General features: G+C 49.3%; 1 protein-coding gene and 1 long non-coding RNA gene across 10 annotated transcripts in view; one reads left to right on the top strand and one right to left on the bottom strand.

The window, feature by feature from the left end:
- Nucleotides 1-13,776, bottom strand: part of MYBL2 (MYB proto-oncogene like 2) — a 43,090-nt gene extending 29,314 nt beyond the window's left edge. For 2 of the 9 annotated variants that reach the window (XM_077873228.1, XM_077873235.1), the window contains exons 1-3: nt 13,206-13,770; nt 4,810-4,903; nt 475-546 (exon numbers count right to left, since the gene is read on the bottom strand). In XM_077873228.1, coding sequence (XP_077729354.1) covers nt 475-546; nt 4,810-4,903; nt 13,206-13,270 — 231 coding nt within the window. In that variant the 5' untranslated portion in view covers nt 13,271-13,770. Of the gene's footprint in view, nt 1-474; nt 547-4,809; nt 4,904-8,513; nt 8,677-13,205 lie in introns of those variants that run through there. The other 7 variants (XM_077873237.1, XM_077873229.1, XM_077873236.1 and 4 more) reach the window with 7 other exon arrangements.
- Nucleotides 13,149-15,417, top strand: LOC144298382 (uncharacterized). Its single transcript, XR_013365375.1, has 2 exons — nt 13,149-14,111; nt 14,439-15,417. It is a non-coding gene; the product is annotated as an uncharacterized LOC144298382 (long non-coding RNA).
- Nucleotides 15,418-16,021: the final 604 nt, after the last annotated feature.

The following is a 16,021-nucleotide window of genomic DNA, read 5'->3' as shown; positions in this document are numbered from 1 at the left end:
TCTGCTGATGTGACCCGAGGTGCCGAGTGACTCAGGGAATAAGCCAGACAGCAGCTCCTGCCACATCCCCTCCCTACCAGACACCTGCAGTCCTAGGGGTGGGGACCTGCATCCCCAGGAGGCTTCAGCTGCCCTGGGGGGGACCTCGGCAGGAAGCCTGCTGTAAGTATCACTTCCTCTTGGTTTCAACCTCACTGCTGAGACTAATGCAAATGTGCCACTGTCACAGGCTCCAGATGGCACACTAAAGACCACCAGGCCTACTGAGGCTGCTGTGTGGAGATGCTTATGACAAGGGCACTCGAATTCTGGCTTAGGAAGAAATGGCCTAGGAAGGTTCTTTATTTGGGTCACGGGGCAGCTTGGTTAGGAACACCCTCTTCTCCTTGGCAGAAAAGTCTGTCCCCAGCACACTGTCTTGTCACCCACAACCCTCATCTCCAGGGGAGGGGGCCACCAAGGGGCTGCACTCACAGGAAAGTGGCTGGCCAGGAATTTCCAGTCTTGCTGTCCAAACTGCCTTACCAGGGTCCTCAGCTGCTCGTCCTGCCAATGCCATAAAGAGAGAGCTCAGCCCACACATATGCAGAAAGCAGCCCATCGTGAGGGAGGAACAGCCAAAGGACAGCCTCATTCACACATGCAGTCATGAAGGGAGTACCTACTATGTGCCAGGTACTACAGACCCAGCAACAGGCAACAACAGACCTGCCCCATCTTATGGGAATCATGGTCCAGAGGGAGCTAATCAGAGGCTCCCACAGAAAAGCCACTTTGTGGCTGGCTGAGGGCCAGTGGAGAGGTATGCAGTGAGTGCTTCTTCAGGAAGACCAAGACACAGGATCAAAGGAAGCCTAGTGCAGCTAGAATGCAGGAAGCAAGGGGGGTGAGGGATGCAAGACGATTGGGGACGGCAAAGCATGGGCTGGACCACACACAAGACTGACTCAGGTCTCTGCATCATATAAAGCCACTGATGCATTTGAGCAGTGGGTGGTCACAGTCCAACGTGCTTATTAGGACCTTAACCTTAACAGATTCTGTAAGAGGGCAGAATGGAGGAAAGGAGGCCACAAAGAGGCCCCCAGGCCAGAGATGGCGGTGACGTGGCATCTGTGGTCAGAACAGTAGGTGTTAAAATAGTCTCCTGAAAATAAACCACTGACTCCTGCAACAACATGTAATCTCGGTATCATGATGAGGGAAAGAAGCCAGGCACAAAAGATGATTCCATGCACATGACATTCTAGAAAATGTCAGCAAAGCTTTAAGGACAAAAAGATAGTCAATGGTTGTCTGAGGGCAGAGGTGAAGGAGGGAGGGGGGATGGACACCAAAGGAGAGCAAGGAATGTTAAGAAGTTAACCGAAATGTTCTAGAACGTGATGGTGCTGGTACTTTCAAGGTAATACACCTGACGATACTCACTGAATTGTACTGTAAGTCGTTATAGTTCACTGCATGCAAAGTACTCCTCAAACTGATTTTTTACATTTTATATAGATATATATATAAAGAAAATATAGTATATCCATACAATGGAATGTTACTCAGCCTTAAAAAGAAATTCTGTTAGAAGTTACGACAGGGATGAACCTCAAGGACATAGGTGAGATATACCAGAAACAAAAGGAAAAATATTTTATGATTCAGTCATACAAAATATCTAAAGTAGGCAAAATCATAAAAACATAGAAAGATGGTTGCCAAGGGCTAGGGGGAAGGGTGATGAGGAATTTGTCCTTGGTGGGTACAGAGATTCAGTTTTACAAGATCAAGTAGTTCTAAAAACAAACAAACAAAAAAAAAAAGATCAAGTAGTTCTAAAGATCTATCGCAATGAGAATACACTTAACACTACTGAACTGTACACTTAAAAATGGTTATGATGATAAATTTAATGTTCTCTGTTTTTTAACACATACACACATACACACACGCACGCACACACACACACACACACACACACACACTCTCTTGGACAGGAGAAAAAAAAAAGCCATTACAGAAATTCAAACTCTCAAGTGCAGTCCAGCACCGGCTGGACCAAGTCCCCCATAAACCTTGTAGCTGAGCCAGCTCCGGACACACTGCCCTCCTCTGCCACCCGGCCTGGCCAGCCCAACACCTGCCTCCTCCCACGTCCCCATGTCCCTATCTGGCAGTCATCCTGACAACTGGCAAGAATACTTTGCAGAATTGTCTCCATCTCCTCCCAGACCCCAAGGGCCTTCTCCACCTTTCACCTCCATCCCTGCCCTAATCTCTCCACAGCTGCCTGGTACAGCAACCTCCCCCACTCTCTGGGCACCACTAGACTCTCAGCCCCAGGCTGCCCCTAAATCTCTTCTACACACAGATTAGTTCCTCTGAAGCCCAGCAATGTTTAGGTCACTCCTCTGCTTTAAAAACCTTCAATGGTTCTATTTTGCCAGGTGAACAAGCCTACACCACTGAGCTGGACATTCTAGGCCTTCCAGGATTTGGCCCAGTCAATCTTTTTGTCCACATCAACTACTTTTTCCCTTCAAGGACCTTTCCCTTCAGCCAAACCAAGGGCCCCTCTATTTGCTTTTCTCCACCTACAACCTATTTTTTCTTTTTTTTTTTTTTTAAGATTTTGTTTATTGGGCACCTGGGTGGCTCAGTCAATTAAGCATCTGTGTTCAGCTCAGGTCATGGTCTCAGAGTCCTGGGATCAACCCCCTGCTTGTGCTCTCTCTCTCTCAAATAAATGAAAAAAATCTTTAAAAAAGAATTTATTTGACACAGAAAAAGAGAATATGCAAGCACAACCAGGGAGAAGAGGCAGAGGGAGAGGAAGAAGCAGACTCCCCACTGCCAGAGCCTGATGCAAAACTTGATCCCAGGACCCTGAGATCATGACTTGAGCCAAAGGCAGACGCTTAACCTACTAAGCCACCCAGGTGCCCCCACCTACAACTTATTCTATTCTACTCACCCATTTCCTATTCTAACACAACCCACCGTTCTGCACTCTTCTCTGACTTGATTTCCAAATCCTTATCCATGAAATTTTCCCTAACCACTTCAGGCAACAATAACAGTAACCAAAATACCTAAAGGTATTTCAATAACCCAGTGCCTCCTATGTGCTGTGAGCCTTAGCACAAGGAAGGAGAGATAAAACGGTGAGCACACATGAACACTGATCCTGCCAGCACTGGGAATCACCACAGCATGTCCTTAGGCCTGGGCAATCTCTCCCCACCCCAAGCAGAGAGTGGTTCTGGGGTGGGTACCCTAGCTCATTTGTTCTTTGTCCACAAGAGCTGAATGCAGTTCCTGGTCCACAGTGAGATGAACAGAAAAGCTGGCTTAGTACTCATGATTTTAAAGTTTTACAACCCATACGCTAAGCAAAAGAAAAAAAAAAAAAAAACCTAAACTAAACATATCCAGGAAAAAAAGAGGCCAAATATAAAGATAAGACCAGCAGGACTCTAGAATGAAACAAACAATTGAGAAAAAGGTCTGGTACTTTCTATAAAACTAAACGTACACCTACCCCATGACCATACATTAAGTATCTCCCCTAGAGAAATGAAAATATAATCCTCAAAAAAAAAAAAAAAAGATTTATACAAGAATCTTCCCAGCAGATCTATCTACAATAGTCAAAAACTGTATTGATATCTACAATATCAAACTGAAACTTTGATAAAGCCCTGTCTTAAGAGGGCAGCCAGGGTGGCTCAGTGGTTTAGCGCCACCTTCAGCCCAGGGCGTGATCCTGGAGACCTGGGATCGAGTTCCGCGTCGGGCTCCCTGCATGGAGCCTGCTTCTCCCCGTCTGTGTCTCTGCCTCTCTTTCTCTCTAATGAATAAATAAATTTAAAAATCTTAAAAAAAAAAAAAAAAAAAACTGAAAGCAGCCCAAATGCCCAACAAGTGAAATATATTGTTGTATACCCATATACATGGGTACAACATACATATACATGCTGAATGCTATTTAGCAGTAAAAATGAACAGATTGCTGAATCAAGCAACTATTTCATTAAGCTAAAGAAGCCAGATAGAAAAGAGCACAGTGGCAGGATTTCAATTACAGGACATTCAAGAACAGACAAGACAAATCAAATCAAGAGGCATCAGCAATTGCCCAAAGCCAGGGAAGATTAACCACAAGGAACTTTCAGGGATAATCAAGGTGGTGCTTCCAACTGTTCACTTTAAATTGGTACATTTGACTGTACATAAATTATACTTCCATGAAGCTGATTAAACAATATAAAGGAAATTCAGAGCTTGATGTCTCAAGACACAATTAATTTTTTTAAATTATAATAAACAGAAGGGAAGGGGCGCTTCGGTAGCTCAGTCGGTTAAGCAACCAACTCTCGATTTCAGCTTAGGTCATGATCTCAGAGTCTGAGATGGAGCCCGGCATTGGGACTGAGGCCTGTTTGAGATTCTTTCTCCCTCTCCCTCTTCCACACACATGCTCTCCCTATATATAAATATAATAAAATAATAATAATAATAATAATAATAATAAAGAGGAGGCGGCAAGTTAGGCTAAGCACCCTAGCAGTTAAAGGACAAGAAGCACAATTAATGCCCATGATGTAGAATACACCAACTTCCAAGAGTCCTCAATATGGAGTATCCCGAAAATGCTCTGAGGCACTGGGGAAAACAGAGGACCCATCCACCTCTTTCGCTGGCTCTTCCTCTTCATCACACCCATCAGGGCATCAGACACACCCCAGGCTCAGTTCTCTGACCAGCCCCTCAACTGCCCTCAACCCCCCTTCCCCCAAGATGTCTCTCAGTGTCACTCACCTCCTCGTGGGTCCATTTGACCTTGCACTTGCTGTCCCTCTGCTCTGGCACATCTGAATCTGTGTCCTGGTAGTGCAGCTCATCCAGCTCCTCACTGCAGGGAGAGCAAGCTAAGTGAGGGTCAAGGCCATGTGTCTTCTTCACACAGTGCTACGTGATGGTTGGACAGCATGTGGGCAGTGGCCAGTGATCTCTAGGCAAAGGCTTGGGGGAGGCAGCCTTTTACTTTCTACTTTTGATATGCCCACCCTCCTCTTTTTTAAATTCTTTAATGAATTAGGGTTACGGGCTATACTTATTTTATTAATCCTTTTATTTTCACAAACACCCTAATAATTTCAAAGCTGTAAGATAAAAAGTTAAGATTTCACCAAGAATATTATGATATTCAAAACCACACACCCATTTAATATTTTCAAGAGCAGAACTTTTTAAGTTTTATGGATATTTTAAGGATTAAATCTGATGATATATACAATCCTCAAGCATCAGGATTCCAAGAAATATTAGTTTTCTGGGAATAACATTTTAAATATATAACCTCGGTAACTGTCCATTTTCCAATCTTTGCCTACATACAGGCATGGTTTATGGAGAGAAAAATCAAAATACAAGCAGCTTTGACTTCTGGATGCTACTTTCTAACAGGCAATTTTTCAGGTTCCTCCAAAATCTTCCTATTTATCAGGTTTATTTAATGATTACAAAAATGGAAATTACACACTCCCTCTCCAGGAATGTCAGGTGCTCAGGAGGAAGCTCCCAACTCCGTGTACTGAGAATGCCTCAGGTAACCCGTAAGATACATTCCTAAGTCAGGTGTCTGTAAGTGGGAAAAGCCATCTCCAAACAAGCACAAGGCAAAGCACAAGCCTTGTTCCAAAAGGACAAGGACTTCCTTTCGTGTCTCTCTTTCTTTGCCCTACTCCAAAGTTTAGCATCTTCCTCTGGTCACTCCTGTACTCCTACACCTTGGAAATCCTCCTGTCTCTAGGAATAAAGGCCCTAATGCAGCAAGTGCTTGTCTCCTAAACAGGGACAGAGGTCAGCTCCACCTCCACATCCGCAAGGCTTTGGGGGATTGCCCCAAAGGCCTTAAGAAATGTTGGCTCAGGAAATGACTGAATATTCAAATTACCGAATAAACATACAATGCTGCTGCCTATTGGTTGATAAGAAATGCTAATTAGGGATTCCTGGGTGGTGCAGCCTGCCTTTGGCCCAGGGCGCAATCCCACCCGGGATCGAATCCCACGTCGGGCTCCCTGCATGGAGCCTGCTTCTCCCTCTGCCTGTGTCTCTGCCTCTCTGTCTCTCTCTCTGTGTAACTATCATGAATAAATAAATAAAATCTTTAAAAAAAAAAAAAAAGAAATGCTAATTAAAGTAAATCTTGGGGATCCCTGAGTGGCTCAGTGGTTTAGCATCTGCCTTCAGCCCCGAGTGTAATCCTGGAGTCCAGGGATTGTGTCCTGCCTCCGGGCTCCCTGCATGGAGCCTGCTTCTCCCTCTGCCTGTGTCTCTGCCTCTCTTTGTCTCTCATGAATAAATAAATTTAAAAAAAATAAAATAAATATTTTAGAAGTAGAAAAGGAAGGGATGGACAGTGTCTAAACTCAGCAATATATAGATCACAGAAGGAGATAGAATTCAGTCTTTTTCTGTCATCCCTGACCCCATTCATGCCGTCCTCCACCATCACAAAGTAGGAGGTACAAGCTCTATAATAAAGAGAATGAAGCTAGGTTTAGTTCTTTGAGATAGACCAGAGAGTGAGCATGAGCTGGGGAGGGGGACAGAGGGAAAGGGAGAAGCAGGCTCTCCACTGAGCAGGAAGCTGGACACAGGGCTTGATCTCAGGATCCTGGGATCATGACCTGGGCCAAAGGCAGATGCTTTAACCGACTGAGCCACCAGGCGCCCATGAAGCTGGCTTTAAAAATCACCTGCCCCCAGACTTCTTTGTGACAGAAACCATCTTTGGTTCTCCAGCACCCAGCTCCAATAGAAGGTCAGTAAATGTTCCTTCAAGGATGAAACAGTGTCTGTGTGAACACTCTGGTGCTCCAATACTGTAATGGGGACAAGCAACTCAGCTGGGAGAATTCTGTGAGACACACGGTATACAAAATACACTGCTATCATCCACATGGAGCTAACCATCTACTTCACACGCATTCCCATTCTCCACTTTAACAGATGTGGACACTGAGGCTAACGGAGGTTATGCCACCTGCCAAGTCCACAAAGCCAGGCACCCACCAGACCTGCACCTCCAACCCTCACCCTGTAATCCCAGCTGAGAAAGCAGAGGCCAAGTCAGTGGTGGCAACTACACTGAGGTCCAACACACCCTTTCTATGCCCTTCCATGTTCTGGGCTCTGCTCCAGGCCGGGTGAGTCAGAAGCTGAGCGGGAAGTGGGGCGCTGGTGCAGACGAGAGTGTTACAGCTAGTGGCCGAGAAGTGAGCTGAGGGCTGTGGGGCGCTGAGGGCTGTGGGGTGCCAGCGCGCAGAGACCATGTCTCACATGGAGCCACGGAGCCCCAGGAGGAAAGTGGCAGAGGATCTGGGGGTTCTCTGGGACTTGTCATTCCCTGGAATAACATTTCCTGCACCAAAAATCAGAACAGGGTCCACTAAGTGCCTGACCAGAAAACTCCCGGGAATGAGAGCTGCCCTGGGAGATGGTGGCCTGAGGAAGACAGACCCTGTGACTACTGCCCAGGGATCAGAGGCTTCCTTGCGGAGAGGAACTGTGGGGAAAGCCAGCAGTGAGAGCTTAAGGGAAGGGGGACACGGTGGGAAGGGGGCGTTAGGTTACCTGGGCGGCACCCCTCCCGGGAGGGAACAGGGCAGGCAGGCCCCCTTTGTCCTCTGCCTCCCAGGGTCAGGCCCCAGGCACACAGGGGTAAGGCAGGCTGTAAGACAGAGGCCTGGGGCCCACAGACCAGGTTCCAGGCTCCACTCCGCCACTTACTCTCCCGAGGAGTAAGTAAAATGGAGACTGCAGTTCCTGCCTCGGCCCCAGGGCAGTCTCGATTCGCCTCTGTCTCTCTTCCCCTCACCTTCAACTGCCCCCAACTCCTCATGTAGAACAGGAAGACAGGTCTCTGCAACTAAACCAAGCTGGGGCCCGGCACCCCGGTGGGGGTGGGGGTGGGGCACACAAAAGACTCTCCTCCCCCCCCCCCCCAGGCCGGAGAAGGTTTGGGGCGCTCTGTACTTCCCGGAATGTTTGAGGAGAAATGCCCACCGCCAAAAAGGAACCCAAGTAAGTGTGACCTAAAAGTCCTCCAGGCTTTGGCTTCTCCCTCGCTGCGACCTGGAGGAAGAATCACTTTCCCTCTCCAGGGGTCGCCTCCCTCCTCGGTAAAGGCCCGAGCAGCTGACACTGCCGTCCCACCCCCACCCCGCAATTAGGCGGGAGACAAAATGACATCATGCAGGGCTTGGCCCGGCTCCCAGGAGACCCGCCCGCCCCGGCTCCGAGGCCCAAGCAAGCCCGGGGAGCGAAGCGAGGGGCCCCCAAGAGCCCCCCGGCGCCGCGCGCGCACCGTGCCTCGGGCGACCCCGGACTCGGCAATGCCCGCGGAAGGCCCGCCCGCCCGGGGGCCGCGGCGACGGCGGGGCGTGGGTGCGGGGGGGGGCAGAGGTCGGGGTGGAGGGGGATGGGGAAGCCCTCGGCCGCCCGGCTCCGCTCACCCGCGCGTCCGCCGAGACATCCCCCCGGCCCGGGCCGCGCCGCGCTCGCCCGCCCGCCGGCCGAGCCCGGAGCGGGAGCCGGGCCGGGGTCAGGGTGCAGCTGTTCGGGCCGCTCCGGGCCCCGGGGCCGCGCCGGGGGGCGTCAGCGTAGCCACAGATCCCGCCGCTGCTCGCAGGCACTTGGCCGCCGCCGGCGCGCACAGAAGCACTTTTCTATCTCCCGCCAAGCGCGACGGCGCCGCCCGGGCCTGGCGCGCGGGCGGGCGGACGTGCGCGGGGGCGGGGCCTGCTGGCGGGGGCGGGGCCTGCGGGCTGGGGGCGGGGCCTGCGGGCCGGGGGCGGGGCCTGCGGGCCGGGCGCGGGGGCAGGGCCTGGGGACCGGCGGGAGCGGCGGTGGCCCGGAATCCTGAAGCCGCGCGGGTCCGCGGTGGCTGCGACTGGTTCGGGGACTTACCGAGTTGAACCGCCCGCCATTTGACTGAGCCCGACCCAGGCCAGCCAAGTGCGGGTCCGGGCGGCCCAGGAGTTGCCCACCCAGCAAAGACTGAGGAAAGAGTGAGACACAGGAACGGGAGACTCAGGCGGGGAAGCCGCCTGTGCATGCAAAAGCCCCCACGCCGCTCCAAGCCGCTCCAAGCCGCTCCTCCGTCCCTACAGCCCACACCCTAAACTGGGCCCCTACCCTATAGACCAGAGCTGTGTCTCCCTGCTTCCTCTCCGGACTCGAATTCTACGGTTCAACCCTCGGCAGGCAGCCCCAGTGAGCTTCCTAAAATGCGAATCGGGTGTTTCCTCTCCAGAACTTATGACCTCTCTTTTCTCCCTCAGGGTAATATACTCCATAATCAGGTTTATAGGATTCAGCAGATCCACCCCCACCCCCACCCCCACCCTGCCCCTAGTCAAACGAAACTAGCCTCCTTGCCTTCGCGTGGGCCATTACCTGGCCCGGAAAGCTTCCCAACCCCTCCCACCGAATTCCAATCTCCCTGGCCACGACTTGACTTGCTCAGTCTGCTGACCTGCTTGCTGCTCCTGGACTGCTCGTTTTCCTCTCTGAACTATGGGCACGCTGAGGTCCAAGTGGCCGCTCCACTCACTGTGGAGCGCCCCCAAGGCCCAGAATTGTCCACGTGTTTATTTTTTTTTTTAAGATTTTTATTTATTTACTCTTGAGAGACAGAGAGAGAGAGAGAGGCAGAGACACAGGCAGAGGGAGAAGCAGGCTCCATGCAGGGAGCCCGACGTGGGATTCGATCCTAGGACTCTGGGATCACACCCTGGGCTGAAGGCGGCGCTGAACCGCTGAGCCACCCTGGCTGCTCTGTCCACATGTTTAAACTCCTAGAGGCCTAGCAAGGATTTTCCATTTTAAGTTTCCATTTGCCAAGTGCCTCCCAAGAGTCATGTCACAGGAGGCCCCCCTAGGGAGGAGTGCTGAAAGTATGAACTGCAAGACAGGTGCCTGGGGAAGTGTGGTTGAATCCCAGCCTCTTAGTCCCTGCTTGGATCTTAGATACCCCTTCCTGAAATCTGAAGAGGAGGCCACCTTCCTGATCACCTGGGGACAGACTAGCCGTCCGCTGCAAACTTCCATTTACCACAGCAAAAGGAACACTGACATCTTAAGTGCCAGAAACTTCCACATCAGTTAATTCAGGTCTTCCCCCCCACCCACTTCCTTCATAAAGCAATTCATGTGGACATCCCTTCTTCATTGCTAGAGCGTGATATTTAAGAGTGCAGGCTCTGAAGCCTGACTTCCTGGGGTTATGATTCCCAGCCCCATCATTTACTAGTTGTGTGATCTTAGGTAAATTACCTCTCTATGCCTATCTTCTCATAGGTAAAAACTAGAAAAAGATTTATCAAAAACTTAGCTTTTATTATGCGCCAGCCACTATTCTGTAGGCTTTTTTTTTTAAGATTTTATTTATTTATTGAGACAGAGAGAGAGAGAGAGAGAGAGAGAGGCAGAGACACAGGCAGAGGGAGAAGCAGGCTCCATGCAGGGAACCGGATGCGGGACTCGATCCCAGATCTCCAGGATCACACCCCGGGCTGCAGGTGGTGCTAAACTGCTGCACCACCGGGGCTGCCCTCTGTAGGCTTTATACATCATTTTAATTCACTTACTCCTCATCACAACACTGTGAGGTACTATTAGTATGATCCTCTTTTGGCAAATGCTGATAATGAGAGACCAGCTCTCTCCCTTCCCCTTACCCATACTACTCCAGGCAAATGGCAAAGCAGGGATTCAAACCTGAGCGTAGGCTATCTAGTTTGAGTCTATACCTTTTAGGTTTTTAAAGACTTTATTTATTTATTCATGAGAGACACAGAGAGAGGCATTGACATAGGCAGAGGGAGAAGCAGGCTCCCTCTGGGACCTTTGGCTCCCTCAATCCCAGGACCCCAGGATTACCACTGGAGCCAAAGGCAGATGCTCAACCACCGAGCCACCCAGGCAGGCACCCCTAGTCTGTATTTTTTAGAGATTTTATATTTATTTTAAGAGAAAGAGAGAGGAAGCGAGCACAAGCAGGGAGCAAATAGCAGAGGGAGAGGGGAAGAGAGAGAAGCAGACTCGCTCACAGGGCTCCATCCCAGAATCCTGGGATCATGACCTGAGCCAAAGGCAGAGCTTAACCAACTGAGCCACCCAGGCGCCCGAGAGCCTATGCTCTTAATCACTACACCCACCTACTTCGTAGGGTGGTTGTAGGATTAAATAAACATGTGTAAACCATTGAGAATAATTCCTAGCCCATAGGAAGTACTACTTTAGTTTTAGTTGTGTTAAATTAATAATGAAGGCTACTCAGAAGGCAGGGACAAGGGGCCCCTGTCTTAAGAGGAAACTACCTTGAAAAGAATAAAGACCCCATCCCGTTATTCTAGACTTTACCCAGTGCCCCAGCCTTAAGTCATTCTACTGGGAGGACTTAAAATTTGTAAGGGACACAAAGGAAGAGAATGACCTTGGGTGTCCTAATCCAGGGCCAGCTCAACAGCCAGCGGGATATTTAAACAGAGTTTAATTGGGTGGCCTGAGCAGGCCTGCCTTAAGGCAGAGACGACTGCTGTCTTCTTGTCCCTGAGGCTATGAAACACAACCCCAGAAGGAAACCTCCACCCTTCTCCACGTGAACTACTTGATAGGTAGAGGAGTTGCATGGACAAAAACTCTCCAAAAGCCCATCAGCTAATAGGGAAATGAGTGAACAGAAAATTAAATCTATAAAGGTAAAGACAAACTGCACACTGTGGATGCCCACAATAAAGGTTATTCAGACTTTGGTGATTTGGGAATTTGCAAGGCAGCCAATAAGGGGAATAACACTTCAGGCAGAGGGAACAGCCAGTGCATGCTAGGAAGAAGCAATATTGTTAAGTCCTCAGGGATTGGCCAGAGTTGCAGTCATTTTTGAGTCTTCTCTCACATCACTTACCGGATCTTTCTGCAAATCGTATCGGATCTACCCTCAAAACTCTACTTCCAAAATATATCCAGGGGCAACACATAAAAAGATGCTCAATACCATGTCATCAGGGAAATGCAAATTAAAAACCATCCAGTCACACGGAGCCAAGAAAAATGATCGCATATGTTCACACGAGTTTTGCATAGTTTTATTTGTAATAGACCCAAAATGGAAACAACCCAAATGTCCATCAACAGATGACCGAATAAACAAATGATAATTATAAAATAAATATAACCATACAGTGGAATACTACCAAACAATAAAAAGCAACTGCTGATACAATATGAATCTCAAAATAATTATGTCTGAGTAGATACCGTATGATGTCATTTACATACAACTGTAAAAATTGCATAACAGAACCAATAAAAGCAAAAAATGGTTGCAGAGAAAGGATTACAAAGGGACAAGAGGAATTATGGGGGAATGAATGATAATGTTCTATTTGTAATATTCTAAGGGTCCCTCTTTGATCACAGGGAGGGGTATGGGGTTACTGACCAGAAAAGAGGGGAACCAACTCAACATGATCTGCCTGGGTTTGTCCAGATCATGCCAGCCCCTGCTGTGTCCTCCTTTATGCAACTACATAGGTCCAAAATTCGGTCTCTTAGGGAGTTAGGGACAAATGAGGCTAGGCAGGGGGCCATGGAACTAGGCTCACAAAAATCCCGAAAATGTGGAGATGAAAGTAAACCAGAGATAAATAAACCAGACCATCCTGTCCCAGGTGCCAGAAGTGGGGTCTTGATGTAACAAACAGTTCCTTGTGACTAACAAGGAATTACTGGACCCGAGAAAGGAAGTAAGCCCATTAAAGATGTTATCACGGGTCCTTACTTAATGATGGTATCAATAGATTAATATTGAAAGGATTTGGGGGCAGCCCGGGTGGCTCAGAGGTTTAGCTCCTGCCTTCAGCCCAGGGCGTGATCCCGGGGTCCTGGGATGGAGTCCCGCGTCGGGCTCCCTGCGTGGGGCGGGCTTCTCCCTCTGCCTGTGTCTCTGCCTCTCTCCCCGTGTGTCTCATGAATAAATAAACAAAATATTTAAATAAATAAATAAATAAATAAATAAATAAATAAATAAATAAATAAATAAATTTTTTTTTTTTTTAAAGGGATCTGGGCTCCCTGGCGGGCTTTCAACAAAAGACCAACCCTACAGCCCTCAGTGGCAACCCTGTCGGGGCCCCTCTCACCTCTGAGCTTTCCCTGCATCTTTGCTTAATAAATACCGCTTTACAGTCTCCTGTGCGCACGACATCCACGCTTCGACTCCCCGAGACCAGGACCAAGCTCTCCCGTACCGTTAGGAACCACCTAATTCAAGTTTCCGGCGTTCCTGTAAGGGGAGGAGCCTCGGAGATGAGCGCCAGAGGCCCGGGCGGCTTGATGCCTGCGCCGCGTCCAGCCCAACCCTGACCTCCGCCCTGGGCCTCCAGGGCATCCGCTCTCACGAGCTTAGCTTTCTTTGGCAGTGCGGCCACTTGTCCGGGAACCGAGCCGGGGACGACTCGCAGGGACGCCGAAACCTTGTCCCGCGGCGGTGGAGACCACCTCCACAGCCCGGCCAGGCCCCGCGGCCGCGCAGGGCGTGCGGCGCCATTACCGCCCTTTTCTGCGAAGACGGAGGAAAAGTTAGCCTTTGGAGTGCAGCTGGCAGTCCGTGGCCGCCGCTGTGAACCGGAGCGAGGGTCGCGGCCGGCCTCCAGGCGCCCTCGGGGTAGTCCGGGCCGCCGGACCACCCGGCGCGCGCCCCGTCTCCGGCGCCGCGCGGAGCATGGCGGGAGTCGCGCCGCCTGACGTCAGCAGGGGCGCCTGCGCTCGGAGGCCTGGAGCCCGGCGGCCTTGCCCCGCGCTCGTACGTCGCGCGCGGTCCCGCGGGCGCCGCGCAGTCGCGGGTGTCGTCGCCGGGAGGCTTCCCACGGCTGAAGGGAAAGGCCAGGGCCGGAGAGGGGGCAGGGCCGGAGAGGGGGCAGGGCAGGGGGGGCGGCGGCCCGGCCCGACGCTGCGGGAGCCCTTCGCGCAGCTTGTAACCATTTGCGACTCCAAGAAGTTCCTTTCTCTCCCGATTACCTCGTGAGCTGCGGGAGCCGGGCGCCAGGGTAAGGTGGTGGGCCGCGTGGCAAAACCTGGGATCAGCAAGATTTGTTACTCTCTTTGAAGATATTTCTTCCTGTTGAAGCCTGTGGGAGAAATTTGAACATTGGTCTTAGAAAGGGGAGCTGAGTGGCCGAAGTGGCTGGTGGGATTCTTTTCAACATCCCTCGGTTCCGTACTACTTGGATTTTTACTTAATTTTTAAAATTTCATTAGGGCACGGAGTTTGAGTAAAACCTCTCATATTTGGTTTTATAAACAAATAGTTTAGCAAAAGCCACATCGTAGATGTGTGAATCCTAAGAACCACCAATTTTCCCTCTTGGTCTTAGGGAGAGCAGAGACCCTCGTTCCCAACAACACTGTCTCCCCTTCCTCCGTGTATCACCTCCTCTTCGCGTGGACACTCCTGTTTCTCTGATCAGAGACCTATTGGAGTTCAACAAATAAAACCTCCAGCAGTTGTTTTTACGCTATTAACAGGGCTGATAACCATCACTTTCTGAGTGTGTGTTTTAAGAGTGAAGTTGAAATCCTTGTTCAAGTCTGTTAACTTTTCATGTTTGAATTTAAAAACACCCCTGCTCACTACCTTAACCAGTCTATTGAACTTAATTGCATTAATAGAGGACCAGTCTAACATACACAGCATCAGCTAGAAGATATTCTTGCCAAAAATGTCTAATTCAAAGCTAGTCAAGCCTTTAAACCAAACTTTGCATTTGAAGGAAAGATAATGGGATAATAGACACCATAATGAAATCATCAAAATAACCAGAATGTGGGACACCTAATTTAGTTGTCAAAAAAAAGTCATTAAAAAAAGGGGGGGGGGGACACAGGGAGACTGTTTGGGATTTAAAGAGACTAAAAAAGGGATCCCTGCGTGGCTCAGGGGTTTAGCACCTGCCTTCAGCCCAGGGCGTGATACTGAGTCCCAGGATCCAGTCCCACGTCAGGCTCCCAGCATGGAGCCTGTTTCTCCCTCTGCCTCTCTCTCTCTCTTTCTCTCTCTCTCTCTCTGTGTCTCATGAATAAATAAAATCTTTAAAAAAATTAAAGAGCCTGAAAAAAAGACAAGTCCAATGTGAGAACTATCACTGGCTTCTGACTTGAAAAAACATCTATAAAACACATTTTGGGGACAATTAGGGAACGTCTGAATAAGCATCATCTTATATTGTGAATAAGGTGGGATAATGGTATATTATAGTTCTATAATATAATGGTATGATAAGGTATATAAGAAAGTATGTAATGTCTGAAATTCAACACTGAAGTATTCAGTAAACTATACACACATATAAAGCATATATGGTAATCTGTTAATTTTTTTAACGTTTCAAATTTTCCATAAGAAATCGGGGAAAAACCTGCATCCTTGCCATAAGTCATCCATAGATAAAGGGAAAAAGCCACATGATCCATGGAATGACAGGCTTTGCCCCCTTTCAAAGCACTTTCTCCAGTCAGTTTAATGGGAATAGCTCCAGATTAGTAGGTAGGCCGTCAGTATTCCTCTGCTCCTAGGTCTCTCTGGGCCTCTGTCCCTTTCAGGAAATGAAGTTGGATTAGATTCAGATCCAAAAAGTTCTTCTTAGGGTCGCCTGGGTGCCTCAGCAGTTGAGTGTCTGCCTTTGGCCCAGGGCATGATCCCGGGGTCCTGGCATCAAGTCCCACATCAGGCTCCTTGCAGGGAGCCTGCTTCTCCCTCAGCCTATGTCTCTGCTTCTCTTGCTGTCTCTCATGAATAAATAAAGATATCTTAAAAAAAAAAAAAAAAGTTCTTTCTAAAATTTCAGGTATGTGTTTTAGTCATCTACTGCTGCATAACTCTTCCAAATTAGTGGCTTAAAATTCATGTTTGTGCATTCTGTGGGTCAGGGATTAAGAAAGGTGCAGGGACAGCTTAACT

Source organism: Canis aureus, chromosome 26, assembly GCF_053574225.1.
Source record: "Canis aureus isolate CA01 chromosome 26, VMU_Caureus_v.1.0, whole genome shotgun sequence".
Lineage (NCBI taxonomy): Eukaryota > Metazoa > Chordata > Mammalia > Carnivora > Canidae > Canis > Canis aureus.
Note: the sequence above shows the minus strand (reverse complement) of the source record. Positions and strands in the feature narration are given on the sequence as shown.